This window comes from Limulus polyphemus, unplaced genomic scaffold, assembly GCF_000517525.1.
Source record: "Limulus polyphemus unplaced genomic scaffold, Limulus_polyphemus-2.1.2 Scaffold1743, whole genome shotgun sequence".
In the NCBI taxonomy this organism is placed as follows: domain Eukaryota; kingdom Metazoa; phylum Arthropoda; class Merostomata; order Xiphosura; family Limulidae; genus Limulus; species Limulus polyphemus.
In genome coordinates, this window is record NW_013667353.1 from 174,231 (window position 1) to 187,874 (window position 13,644).

The following is a 13,644-nucleotide window of genomic DNA, read 5'->3' on the forward strand; positions in this document are numbered from 1 at the left end:
TATATAATGTTATATTATTTTCATAAAACTTATAATTATCTGTTGTTTTTGTGATCGCAATAGTTTGAAAAAAAGGTTTGATCGTTTTTGTTTGCAGTGTTCTCATTAACATGTGTTAAGTCGTAAATGCACAATCTATATTCAATAGCATTTCGGGACAGAAAAAAATGCGCTGTAATGCGTCCTAGGTACGCATGTTTTTAATGAAATTTGGATATTTTGTCTGTAATTTGTTTCAATCTAATTTCTCTTGTGACGACAGGCATGTGTTGGGTAGACAGTTCCATCTTTGCACGGGGTGTCCGAATACCTATCAAGACGGTGCATTATTTTATATTAATTAAAATATTTCTGTTTGTATATATTTTCTGGATAGTAATATACATCTTGTACTGCGAGAGTGGTGTATATCATTCCGCCTTGCTTTAGAAGACTATCAAGCCATGAAAGTTGCGAGATGGCTTGACTGGGTAATGAAAAACTTTATTATAAACGTACCCGAGGATGACAAAATTTTGTCGAAACGTCGTACATTTATCAAAAAGGTTTTCATTGCCCAGTCAAGCCGTCTCACAACTTTTATTTTCTAAAAAGGAGGTTCCTCGTTATCAACTGTCAAGCCATATAATACAACCACAAGACAAAATAAAATGCTATGTGAAAAGTGTGCATACAAGCAAAATAATATGTCTTCGAAAAGTAGATTTTCACTAAAAAAAAATTAATAAAATAACATATAAGCAAATGAACGGATGACGTTATGTTGTATAGTTCTTATACTCTGTCCTGTAGGTGCTACAGGGTTATACTTATAAAGATGAAACCAGGAGCATCTCTTTCTTCACTCCCTCCAGAACCAAGTGCACTTAATCTCTCTACTTACAGCAAAGTCCACAAGGAGGAAGGTCTCGGAGCTTATATCGCTGAAGCATTCACAAGGTGTGTCACAAGTTTATACTAATGGTGAAAAATTATAATCCGTGTGAAATGCATTAAAGCGAAGAATTTGAACTCTTAAAGTTATATTTATCAGAATTAAATTGTTTTTAGAACATGGAAAATGGGAAAATATCAAACTGTGTAACATGACAACGTTGTGTATCAATGAATATATAATATTTTAAAATAAATGAGTGTGAAGTTATTGTAACTATTATTATCAATTATATAATTTACGATAAACTGTGAACACTAAGGCTCACACTACTGTCTTATTTATGTCATTCCAAAATATTTAGTAATTTATGATTTTTCTAAATTTTCCTATAATAAGTGAGCATTTCGTCAGTGAAGTTGTCATAGGAGATGGCCGTCACAGCGTCTGTGATAAATTTTCGGATCACCCCACTAACGCCAATGTACGATCTGAAAGATCAACATTGCAGGGAAAAGAAAAGCTAGATCCTGCAGCTGAACAAGAAAATATTTACGATGGTGAACTCGCTCCCAGTACAAATTACACAGGCTACGTTGAGTTGAAAATTACTGGTCCAAATGGAACGGTATATAAATTTGTAGTTTATTGACAAAATAAGAAAATAATTGCAATGCATATATTAACATTACAGTTTTAGCAATTAACATAAAAACATTTTCGCTAGATAAAGGAACTAAACTAAGGTCACATTATTAATAAGTATTTGTTTCATATTTTTATATTCATTTCAATACTTCGAAGGTTCTGTTTAATATATAGAAACGTTCTTAATCTTAGTAAAAATATTCGCAATAGGTCATATATTGTATTTGTTTTAACACCAAACGGCAGTAACATCGAAAAATAATTTGGTATTGAGTTTTGACGTTTGTTGATAATCCCAAGTGTTTTATTTATGATTTTTAGATTTAGTTCATCGATCTATTTTTTATAATTATTTATAGTCACAATTTATTAATAATTATTCGATCGAATTAAGAGTGCTACATTATATAGTATAAAAGCTTTCTATAACATCGTTAAGCCTAATACACGAACTGAAGTAATATTACCATTAGTAACTAGTACTAGTAATATATAATAGTATACAGATTGATGGTATTATTGTAATAATTTACTCATTATTTAGTAACTAGCATTTTGCACGAATTTTAGTTTAAAATAAACTTGAATTTAAATCATTTCGCCTTAAGGCTTAACATTTAAGTTATGATAGTTTGGTACAACATTGTGTCAAATTGTAAAAAGTGGTACATAGCTCAATATTTGTGCTAATAAATAAAAGTAATATAGTAATAATAACATGGCTTAATTACCTTTGAGGCATTTTTAGTCTCAAAACTCATTTAATCTAGTAAAATTGAATAGCACGATTAACATGATTGTCTTTAGACTAAAATAGATGTCTTTTTGAGACTTGGTTCCCATGTCACTAACTCATGTGAAATACATCATTAAAAAGTTTCAGTTTCACTGATACTTTGCATGAATGTGTGCAATCCTTATACCTCGATTTCGCTCTACCACTAGTATTATTAATAATGCAGTGGAGATTAAAGACTACAAGTTACAACCTGCTTAGACTAATAGTTATTGTCGGAACCTAATACACTTGTGCTCTGCACCTGTCTGCTTTTTGCAAAGCCTTATTTGGTTGGATTGACACATCCTTTCACAGTGTACACTGATTAAAGCAAAAAAAAACTGAATAATTTCATAATATATTTATTATAATTTGTACATTTTTAAGGTAATATTTGTTTTGTTTCTATTAACATGAATATGGACTTTAAAAGCTTAAACTTTTCTCTCTTACATTTAAGTTTAAATTCCAAACGTTTTTATTTCACACACACTAACAAGCCACAAAAATTGCAGAAGAAAACAATTTAAACACTTGAATAAATACATTAATTTTTTATTGCTCCAGAAAAAAACAGGTCCTAATCTTTTAAGTTTCTTTCAAACTAAAGTGTTTTAAACCATGTGTTATACTAGTAGTGTGTAATTAATATATAGATGTTTCCTTTCATCCTATTGTCTTTAGAATACTGCACAGAAAAATCAGAGGCCTTTTTCACATCATTCTTCCAGATAAACTTATAAAACTTCAATACGGTCACCTCTAACTTCTTTTCTCAAAAAATTGCAGCCTATCCCTGTAACTCATTCCATCCTATTAGCCTTTCTCTGAACCCCTTTCAGTAAATTCCTACCCTTTCTTGGATAAGGAGACCAAACTGCACACAGTATTCTAAGTGAGGCCTAGCTAGTAACTTATATAGATATAATTACCTCTTCTGATTTCTAACCACTGTCTATAAATATACCTACCAATTCTATTAGCTTTACTACTAACAAGAAAGTACTGCCTCATTTGCTTGAGTGACGTATCAGCCACATTGCGAAGATTATTTTAATTGGTTATGTTGTTGAGTGGTTTCTCACCTTTGTAAAATTTTTAATGCAAATGTATTACTATACTTAATATAATTAGAAGGTCATTTGCCAAATATTTATCTAACTTATCAATTGATCCAAGTCATTCTGTTGAACCTCAACATCTTCAGTACAGCTGGAAATACCCAAAAGTTTATTAATATTATCTACAAACTATACTAATTGTGCTCCTATAAATATCATTAATGTAAATAAGAAAAAGCAAAGCCCTAAGCTTTAAATGATGACTCATAAAGCTGGGTGTTTAGTCAATTTATTAGCATCAGTTAGTGTCGCATAAAACAACAGATTAATTTTCGTAATGTTTAATTTTTTTTAATGTAAATACATTATCTATAGTTGCATGCAAATTTTTATAATACTGATCATTGTTTCTTTAACTTACAGTAGTTATTCTTAGACTGACATGTACAGTAACTATTTTCAATTATTATTAATAACTGAGATTTATTATTTAATTTTTCCCCTTTCTGTCATTTTCTCATTATTTTACAACCAAAAAATATTTTTAATGGTCAAATGTGAGTCAAAATGCTGCTCACTCCAAATTATTTTCTGTTTAAAGTAATAATTGTTATTTTCATTACTTAAAATTACTGTATATTGTTGCTATCAGTCATTTCTTTTTAGTTATTAAATTATGATTGAAAATATGCAAGATTTAAACAGATAAGACAAAATTTGATTCTAATGAACATGTTAGGTGTCCTTGGGTTGCAGGACTACACCTCTATGTAACCTTTGATTTAAGTGTTGAGCAGCTTATTATTTCTAAAAAATTTACTGAACTTTTCCGAAGCTAGATTTATTGAAGGGTTGATTAGATGCAGAATAAAATGCAGTAGTCAGTATGACTGAGTATTTAAGATGTCAGTAAACAAGAAAAAGAAAACTTAATAAGGATCTTTAGTGCTCCGAGTTTTCTCATTATTATTTAATTTTATGTATTAGAATGTTTTGACTAAAACATGCTGTTTTATACTTATAAATATAATTTTCTATTATATTACTGCTGTTGAACTTCTAGAAAACAATAGTGTTGATCTATTAATTAAGGATTAACTTGTAAATTTTGTTTTTTTAGGTGCTGTCCAAACAAAGTCCTTACTTTAGCTTAGTAGAAACTGGTATGTTTTAGCAGACTTCTTTCAATTCGACATCAATAAATATCTGTATTATCTGAAACTGAACCTAGATGCTTTTTAGAGAAGCATGTGGATAACTGCCAACTAAATTGTGCTTATTAAACAGAATTAATATTTAATGTTCTTGCTAATTCACACCAGAACATTGCTTATTAAACAAAAGTTTAATTTCAGAATAAAGTCCATTGATTATATGCATGTCTGCCACTGATGAATTGTCAATAATATAGATTTTGATTTGCCTAATATTTATTTTGGATATGTTTTTTGGTTTCTACTTTTTAGAAAGACTGTTCAGTGTAGTAAAAAAACTTAGACTACCAATTGAAGCAGATTTAGATAATAGAATAAACACAAACCATTTTAAGAATGTTTTCATTAAACTTGTTTAGTTTACTGTAATTTCAAAATATACCTCTTCTCACACTACAGCTATTATTGGACTGCTAAGGTTTCCTTCCTTTGCTCATCGAAGCATTGGTCTGTTTTTTTCTCACCTGCTCCAGTCTTTTATTCCCCTATCTAATTGCCCTTGGCACTATCTGTCTCGTGACACTCTCCACCTCCATCAATGCACCCTCTATCCTGTTACTGTATATTAGCACCTCATTCAGATAATGTTATCACTTTTTCTCAACAAAGCGTTCAGGAATGGGTTTCTCTGTACTACGTGTTACCTAGTTGATTTTTCTATACAAAAATTTTGTTTGACAAGTCAATATACCATATGAATTCCCATTTTACCGTTTCAGGTCTCTCCTGTCCCACCTCTGATACCTAGTATCATTCAACAGTCATGGAAGGGGGAGTCACTCTTAGTTGAAACTGTCCATGACTTTATTTATAGTAAGATGGAGACATATTTTGTCTAGTGGTGTTTCTCAAGGGTGCTCTGAAGCTACACTCGTGGATAATCCTGGACATTCTGGAGAGAAGTTAGATTCATTTTTTCCTGTGTTTTCCTTTACTAGGTCAGCTTCTCATGAGGCGAATTTGGATCAGCTGCATTTGGAGCCTTTTCTTCATTTGTTCAGTCGAGTGTTTTGGGTCTTTCCCAGTTGCTTTTGAGTCTGCATCTTCCTTGATGGCTGAAAGGTCTGAGGTCGAATACTTAGTTCTTCCTCCATCCCCTGATATTGCAATTCCTGCAGGCAGGTTTACTGCTTGGTTATGGAAAGAATAGCTATGCCACGTTTGTCAGAACAACATAGTTTAGCTGACCACCACTAGATGGATGCATATTTAAACTCTCAAAGAATAGACCTGCTTCTGGAAATGTGGCATTCCAGAATGGAGTCTGTGGTAAACTTGAATATGTCACAATTTTCTAGGATTTGTCTGATTCTAACTATGATTTTGAGATATTTATCATCCCTCCAAATTTTGTTGGAAGCCTCTCAGCAATTGGCTCATCAATTTGATGATGAGTTGGGTCCATTGTTGGCATCTACCTTGGTTCACTTGTCAGCTTCTGCACTTTCTCTAGTCTCTTGGCTGGTATTTTGTTGGGATTTGTTGCATAGAAATGCTTTGTTGAAGTGCGTTTGTCTAACTGCTGCCACCCTCTATGAGTTACGTGAGGCCCTCTTTCTTTGCCCCTTGATTTGTGCATCCGTTCCAGAATTTTTGGAATCATGGATTGATGTCGCCCATCTACATTCATCGCTGTCATCGTTGGCTTCTCGGCTCCTATAGGGGATCATGGTTCTGCCCCTATTTGAGTTTCCCGACACCCAACATCAGCCCCTCAATCCATTGATACTCAGAATAGATTTTGCCCATATCCATGAGGCTCCTCCTCTCGGTTGGAACACCACCAGTGGTGGCAGTGGCTACAGTATGTCTGTTGGGTTTGTGGGAGCTTGGCTGCAAGAATTTCTGGATGTATGGAACACCTTTACAGTGGATCCATGGGTACTACAGATTCCTGCATCAGGATTAGTCATTCAGCTCACATCTTCACCACAAGTATCCCCCCCAACGTGTAGTTTTTTCGCTTCACACAGATTCTTGGATTTAGTAACTTCCGGGGCTATCAAAGAAGTGTTGGTCAAGGGGAAAGTGGTGAGAGTCGACCCAATTCTTCCAGGATTTTATTCCCATCTGTTTGTTGTGCCCAAGAAGAAGGGAGATCAGCATCTTGTCATTGATCTTTCTCATCTCAACCAATTCTCAGATCCTCCCAGGTTCACGATGGAGTCCTTCCTCACTCTGCATTTTTCGCCAGGACTGTGGATGACCATGTTTGCTATCACCGACACCTATCTACACATTCCCATAGCATAGTTGTCCCACCCTGCATTTTATGCACAAGGGTCAGGTGCTGCAGTTAAAGACTCGCCCTTCGGACTAGCATTGGCATAATATATGTTCTGCAGAATCATATGAGCATTTTCTCATCATCTTCATTCCCTAGGTCTGTGCACACACCATTATATGGACAACTGGTTACTGCTGGCACCATCACACCCAGAAGCCACCAAGGCAGGCTTTATTATCAGAGCTAAGAAATCTGTACTCACTATATCACAACATATCGTCCATCTGGGTGTCTTTTTCAACACGTTTCTCAGTCGGGCTCATCTTGGATGTTTTTTTTTCTTTTAGAAATTTGGCCATCACTCGAACCTCTCATTCCTTTGGGAGGAGTGCACATAAGATCCCTTCAGTGGTCACTATGTGTCCAATGCATCATAAACAGCAATCCATTAAATTACCCAGTCTCCTTATTTAGGATCAACATCTTTGATCACAAGTAGTGGTTAGATCGGAACAATACTACTATAGTTGTTCCACTACCGCCACCTCATCTCGATATTCATCTCTTCACGGGTGCCTATCTCAACCGTCAGGAATTCCAGGATGTATGGACAGACTACAAGGCTTCCCTACACATCAATGTTTTAGAATTTGTGGCTGTTAAAAGGGTGATGTCACAAGGTCTGGAATTATGGAGGAGAGAACTTGTCATGCTTCACTCCGACAATTCCAGGTGGTATCTTAAATTTCCCATTAAAGGGCACTCTGTCCAGATTTCTTTGTTTTTGTACATTGGATCTTCTTTATTGGACTCACTCCCATCATATCAGCCTACTAGCTTGCCCTGTTCTGGGGTGATGAATTTGATAGCAGATCAGTTGTCTCGACCCAATCGGATTCTCCCGACTGAATGGATGCTACATTTGGAGGTTTTCCATTGGATTTGCTCTTGTTTCGGAACACTGATGATCAATGCATTGAAACACTCGACTACCGGTATTTTGGTCCCTGGTACTTCACTTTCAGGTATTCGCTATAGATGCATTCAGTCAGGACTGGATGGGATTGCACCTCTGTGCCTTCCCACCAATTTTTCTGTTACACAGAATCCTAGCTATTGTTCAGTCAACCTCTTGTTGTGTTCTGTTGGTAATACCGGATTGGCTGGCTCAACCCTTGTTTCTGCTTCTTCAGTACCTTCAAGCATACCAACCTCTTCCACTTCCTTTTTGGCTGTCTTGGTTGAGGCAGCCACGATCCAACATTGTACACCCTGCTATCCTGAAGCTCAAGTTTCATGCATGGAGGTTATGCAGTCCTTTGCACAGCATTGGGGTTTAACTTCTAAGCTTGCCACATATCTGTCTCAGTTTCTGCGCAGTCCCACAATGGACATTTATCAACAGAAATGGCACACATATTGACATTGGTGTATTATGAGGAGATTGAACCCATTTCGTCCGGTTATGCCAACCATAGCTCGTTTTTTGATCTGGATCTTTAACAAGAGATTTGCATCTTCTACAGTTGCCTTATGTAAGGTGGCCTTATCAACTACCTTTAGATGCTCAAAGAGACTGAAATTATTTGAGTCTCCAGAGCTCTCCAGCCTCCCCAAGTTGTTTCAGGTCCTTTGTCCCAAAAGATCATTTCAGTTACCTAACTAAGATATTAACTCTCTCAGTATTGTCGTGGTCAATTTGACCAATTATGTGACCTTTTAGTACTCGTTTAAAATCTTTATAGATTTAATACTTAAAACTCTCAATATAATGTGTATATCTTCAAGAAATTACAAGTCTTTCACATACAAAAAATCATATTTTTTTAGTGAAGTATTTTTAATAAAATAAAGATTTGTCTATGAATACATTGAGAATTTGTTTTGAATAGTAGATGTGCAAAGTAATTTTCATGTTAAAATTAAAAATACTTTTCCTCCTCTCAAAAATCTCACATTTCCCTTATGTAATCCCTAAAACCACCTAAATGCATTTCAAACATTTTTTTTTTCAGTAAAACGTTACAGTTTACCAGTTATTTTCTCTACCCTATCTCAAAATGGGATTGGTCAATTCGACCAACCTTGTAACCAAAAACATATTGAAATATACCTAAATTCCCCTTTTTTTCCTTTCTAGAATGACTTCAAATTGTAATATGAAACTACATTTGTTTATCCTAAGTAGCTCTAAGTTCATAACTTTATACATCTATTTATAATTAAATTTTGTTTTATTGCCCTTTCAACTGTGTCTAACTACCATTTGTGCCATAAAAAGTTGTAAATCACTTGGAGAAAGTGCAGGTCACGTTACGCTATTGAATTACATTACCCACAAGCGACTATGACTGTCTCGTGTACCATTTTAATTATATTATTACTTATTTTACCTAATCTAGTATTAAAATAACTTAAAAATATCTGTACTTTTAGATTTTAGTTACTCTTGTAACAATAAATAAAGAATAAATATTAAAAACAAGAAATAAAGTACTTATCTAATCTTATTTTTTCTTGCTCTTGATTGTCGATGACATTTAAGCCTAATTTTTATAGTACTAATAGTGATGCACTTAATAATTTTTATTTCATTCAGTAATGCACCAAAGAATATAGACTAATAACATGCAAAAAGAAGAAAAATTTCCTTATCTCTCAAAATTTTTCTGGCTTTTTAACTATGCTACAAGAGCCATTACAAATTAATCCAAGCTAGTCATTAACTTTCCCATGGGAAAATATTTGCACTCTGAATGAAATTGACAATTATCTGTTCAGAAGATAATGTTATACAATACATCATTTGATAGATGAAAACGTTGACTTTCTAGTGGTTTTTGGTAATATATAATGAAATATAAGAGAGAACTATCAACGAATTATGAAAGAGAGGATGTGGCAGGAGGGGTTTGATTTTCTATTTGATAGCTCTGTAACCAAACAAAATTGAAGGCTATAAAAATTATGGTCTGTTTAAGCAATAATGATTTTATAGAAAATAATTTACATTTAATTGCATACTTTTTCGAGGGGGTGGTGGATAAAATAGGGATGATGACATGCTAAGAAAAAATTTGCCGTGTGGGTCACACTAGTGGAAATTCAGGATTTCTTTTAATATTGCCTTGTAGAATTAAGAACTTAAAACTTGTTTACTATTAAAATATGGATTATTAGTTAATAATTTATGCTATTCTAATTGGTATAACAAAATGTAATGTAATAAAATTTTGCATGTAAGACACTAAAAACCTTGTGTCGTGACCAGTAAAGAATACCCAGTGCAATAGGGTTAAGGTGGTATTACATGCTCTGTCTCGACATCCGTTTGAGCCTGTAGCCTTGTGTATCATATATCACCTTTCCCTTAAAATTTATTTTTGTTGCTGCTGGCCTATGGATGTTGCCGGTCGGAGTTGTTTGTGCTGCATGTGTGCACAAGATGCTTTATCGTTCTAGCTACATACTTCTATGTCCAGAGACACTGACAGCCATGGAAGGAGATAACTCCTCTTCACCGAATCATCTGACTGCTATTTTTTAACTCTATGACAAATCTGATCCCGATCATTTGTTATGTCCAGTTAGGTCCCTGAAGTGTTATGTTTCTCACACTAATATATTTAGAGGCAATAGATAACGACTTCTTATTCATTAGGATCCTACAGTTTCCTGGGATTTATCCCCAGTTACTTTGGTGAGGTGGGTATGAAAATTGATCCATATCGTTTATTCTGGACTCTCTTTGAAAGCGAGGAGACTTCTGAGAGTCATGTCTCATCAGATTCGTCACATTTCTATGTCCTTTGCAGCTCCGTTGAATCGCCTACTGAAAAACATTGTGAGGGCTGGTATATATACCTCTTCCCAATACTTTTATCTCACATTATTTGTATGATCTGGCAGTATGTTCCTCTGAGTGTTTTTGACTACCCCTGTAGCTATCTTAACCACATTTGCAAGAATCATAAAGAGGTTGAGTATTTTCATTGCTACTCTTGTCTCTTCTTTACTTTCCAGGGCCCTTACCTCTTTTTCACAGGATCCCACTCTATGGTGAGTGTTGCCCAAGCAGGTATGCTTTTATCAAACCAGTTCCACACTAGCAACCACTAATTCAATATACTTTATCTAGGTTGCAACAGGCTCTGTAGAAATGAGGTGTTACTGGACAATCATGAGTAAAGCATAATGGAATCCTGCCTGTCCCTGCCGATCATTGGTTTGAATAAATTCGAGTCAGTTTGCTTTTAAATGCTTAGGGAACTTGGTTCTCCTATTGCACTGTTTCCAGAGCACTGTTCCTCAGGACTCCCCAATATGCATCACCCCCAAATTCTACTAGTGGAGCTAGGGAGTCCTTACCACACTCAGTTTCCAATCACTAGGGTGGTGGGCAGAGGCTATTCCTCCAGAGTGTTTGAGTGAATTTCCTCCACCCTTGAAGAGAGCAAATTTGGGGGCTCTCCTACCCAAGACCTTTGAGTTTTTTTTTTTTTTTCAGGTGTTGGTAGGAGAGGCACCAGCCTACGTGGGAACCAATTCAGATTTGACACACAGCTATCTGGTTGGGTTAAGCATGGCCCTTCTTTTTAACCAACATTGGTTCAGTACATTGTTCGTGGAAGAGGGTCCATTGTCTCATAATTCCAAATGCAGAGTGGTTCATCCCAGGTCCTTTGTTGAGCACAGTTTGTTCCATATCCTTCCCATAATTTTGGAGACAAGTGGAATTTACCTTGCCCACATGGTTGGGGTGTGAGGATGTGTGTTCATAATTCAAGACCAGATGAGTATGGCATACAGGATCCCATCATTCAGAATTTGGGGTGTTGTCTTTCGTACTTCTTCAGGTTCAGGAGAAGGTTTGTCCACTTCAGTGGTGCTTACCTTCTCATCATGATTTAGGTGGCTTGGAATGCATCACTCTGAGGCTACAGGCTGGGATGCAGTCCAATTACCCTAGCCACCAACATGGGATTTAGGGACCATGGCCCTATAATTCCAACCCCGATCAGTGGAACCTTAGCTATCTGGTTGGGGCCTGGCCAATAGTGATGACAGATCATATAAAATTCCCCCCACAGTACATGAATTAAGTTTCGGGTGAAGAGGATGATCTTCTTATGCCTTCTGTATGGATAATGCCCTCACCAGCCCTCCACCTTATCAATGTGGAATTCTAGCTGTAGTGTGAGAGAAAGTAACTATGTTTTGGAAGTTAACATTTTCTTAAATTGAAAATGTCTTTCCAATAATTCTTTCCTTCTCTCACACTCCCCTGCCCTTCCTCCCCACTAAGAGCTGGTGTTAGAGACTGCAGATTGAGTCAGTCTCAATAAAGTGATATTATCTGAATGAGGTGCTTATATATAGTACCAGGATAGAGTGGAGAGTGTCATGAGACAAATATTGCCAAGGGCAATTAAGTGGGGAATTAAAGACTGGAGCAAGTGACAAAAAATCAGACCAATGCTCAGATAGGCAAAAGAAGGAAACCCTAGCATTTTGAATTTAAGAAAATAGAATACTGATTGTTGTGTATTTATGAAAATAATAATACTAAATCACTGATGTAACAAATATTTTTCTGTAGCAAGAAAATTATTAAACTTATTTCAAGTCGGTAGTCTAAGATTCATGTAGTGCATTCATTCAAACATGATTTTGTCGTGTGTGATTAGAATGATGGTGCTATTTGTTAATTCACTAAGAAATGAGTGGTTGTAATGGAGAATTTTCATAGAAATAATGAAAGGTGTTTGTAAATGTGTTGAATAAATATATGTGAAATGTGATATTACAAGAAAGCTGATTTAGGATAGTAAGTTATACATTATTTTAATGAAACCTAATTACAGTATACAGTAGTTGTTTTTTTTTTTAGTCTCTACCCCAAAGCCAGAATCACCTGAAAGTCTAATGACTATTATCCTAGGGATTATTTGCGGCCTTGTGCTTTTAGTGTTGGTGTTTGTTTTGGTCCAGTGCGTTGTCAGGTATTGTTTTATTTTACAGCTGTTATGTTTCTTTATTAAATAGTATAAGTAAACATTATATATATTTCTGAATATTCAAATTGAATAATTTTACTTATAAAGTGTGAAAATGCTTTTATTATGGAATCCTTTTTCAAAACTATTATTTAAAAAAGTAAATTTGATTTATACATTATTAAATATTTTTTAGTGTAGGCTACCTTGATATATATAACTTATGTGTTCAAGATTATTGTTTAACTCTTTCGAGACAGGTCATGGGTGAAAGGCCATGTCATCTCATTTGTTGACTCGCATTATCAGCCATTTTAACGAACTTGGCTCATTATTTAATTTTTTTTAGACTAAATTACATCTTAGTTACTAAGCATGCTAAATTATAATGGAATTCTGTGGTATTAATGTAGTAATTTATGATTTTGTTTCATATCCTCCGCATGCAATTTTTTTAAAGGCTTAGCAACCTACGTCAAGCAGCAGCTAAGTACAAGAGTCATAACTAGAAGAGATAATTGTTGGCTTTACTTCTGTATTTACTGTTCTATGTTTTAAGAAAAATAAGTTTAAGAGATCATTTCAAAATTGCAATAATTTATATACATATATAATGTATAATAATTGAAATTTGATTGTATGCAAAATACTAGTCTACTAAAACACAGCCAAGACAAGTTACTTTGTACAGACAAAAGGTCAGTTTTATGTTATTTTATATGGTAACATGAGTGCATATGAGCCACGTCATTATAACTTCTCGATTGTTAGCCAGGCATGGCTGAAAGGTCAATATAATAAATATATATAAATGTATAATGTTATGAGATTTAAGCTATTTAGTCT

General features: G+C 34.8%; 1 protein-coding gene across 1 annotated transcript in view; it reads left to right on the forward strand.

Moving 5' to 3' along the window:
- Positions 1-13,644, forward strand: part of LOC106464789 (tyrosine-protein phosphatase 69D-like) — a gene marked incomplete at its 5' end in the record, with an annotated part of 195,354 nt that overhangs the window by 149,561 nt on the left and 32,149 nt on the right. Inside the window, 4 exons of the mRNA XM_013924947.2 lie at positions 793-939; positions 1,274-1,502; positions 4,482-4,524; positions 12,693-12,804. Of these exons, the coding sequence (XP_013780401.2) occupies positions 793-939; positions 1,274-1,502; positions 4,482-4,524; positions 12,693-12,804 (531 nt within the window). The remainder of the gene's footprint in view (positions 1-792; positions 940-1,273; positions 1,503-4,481; positions 4,525-12,692; positions 12,805-13,644) is intronic.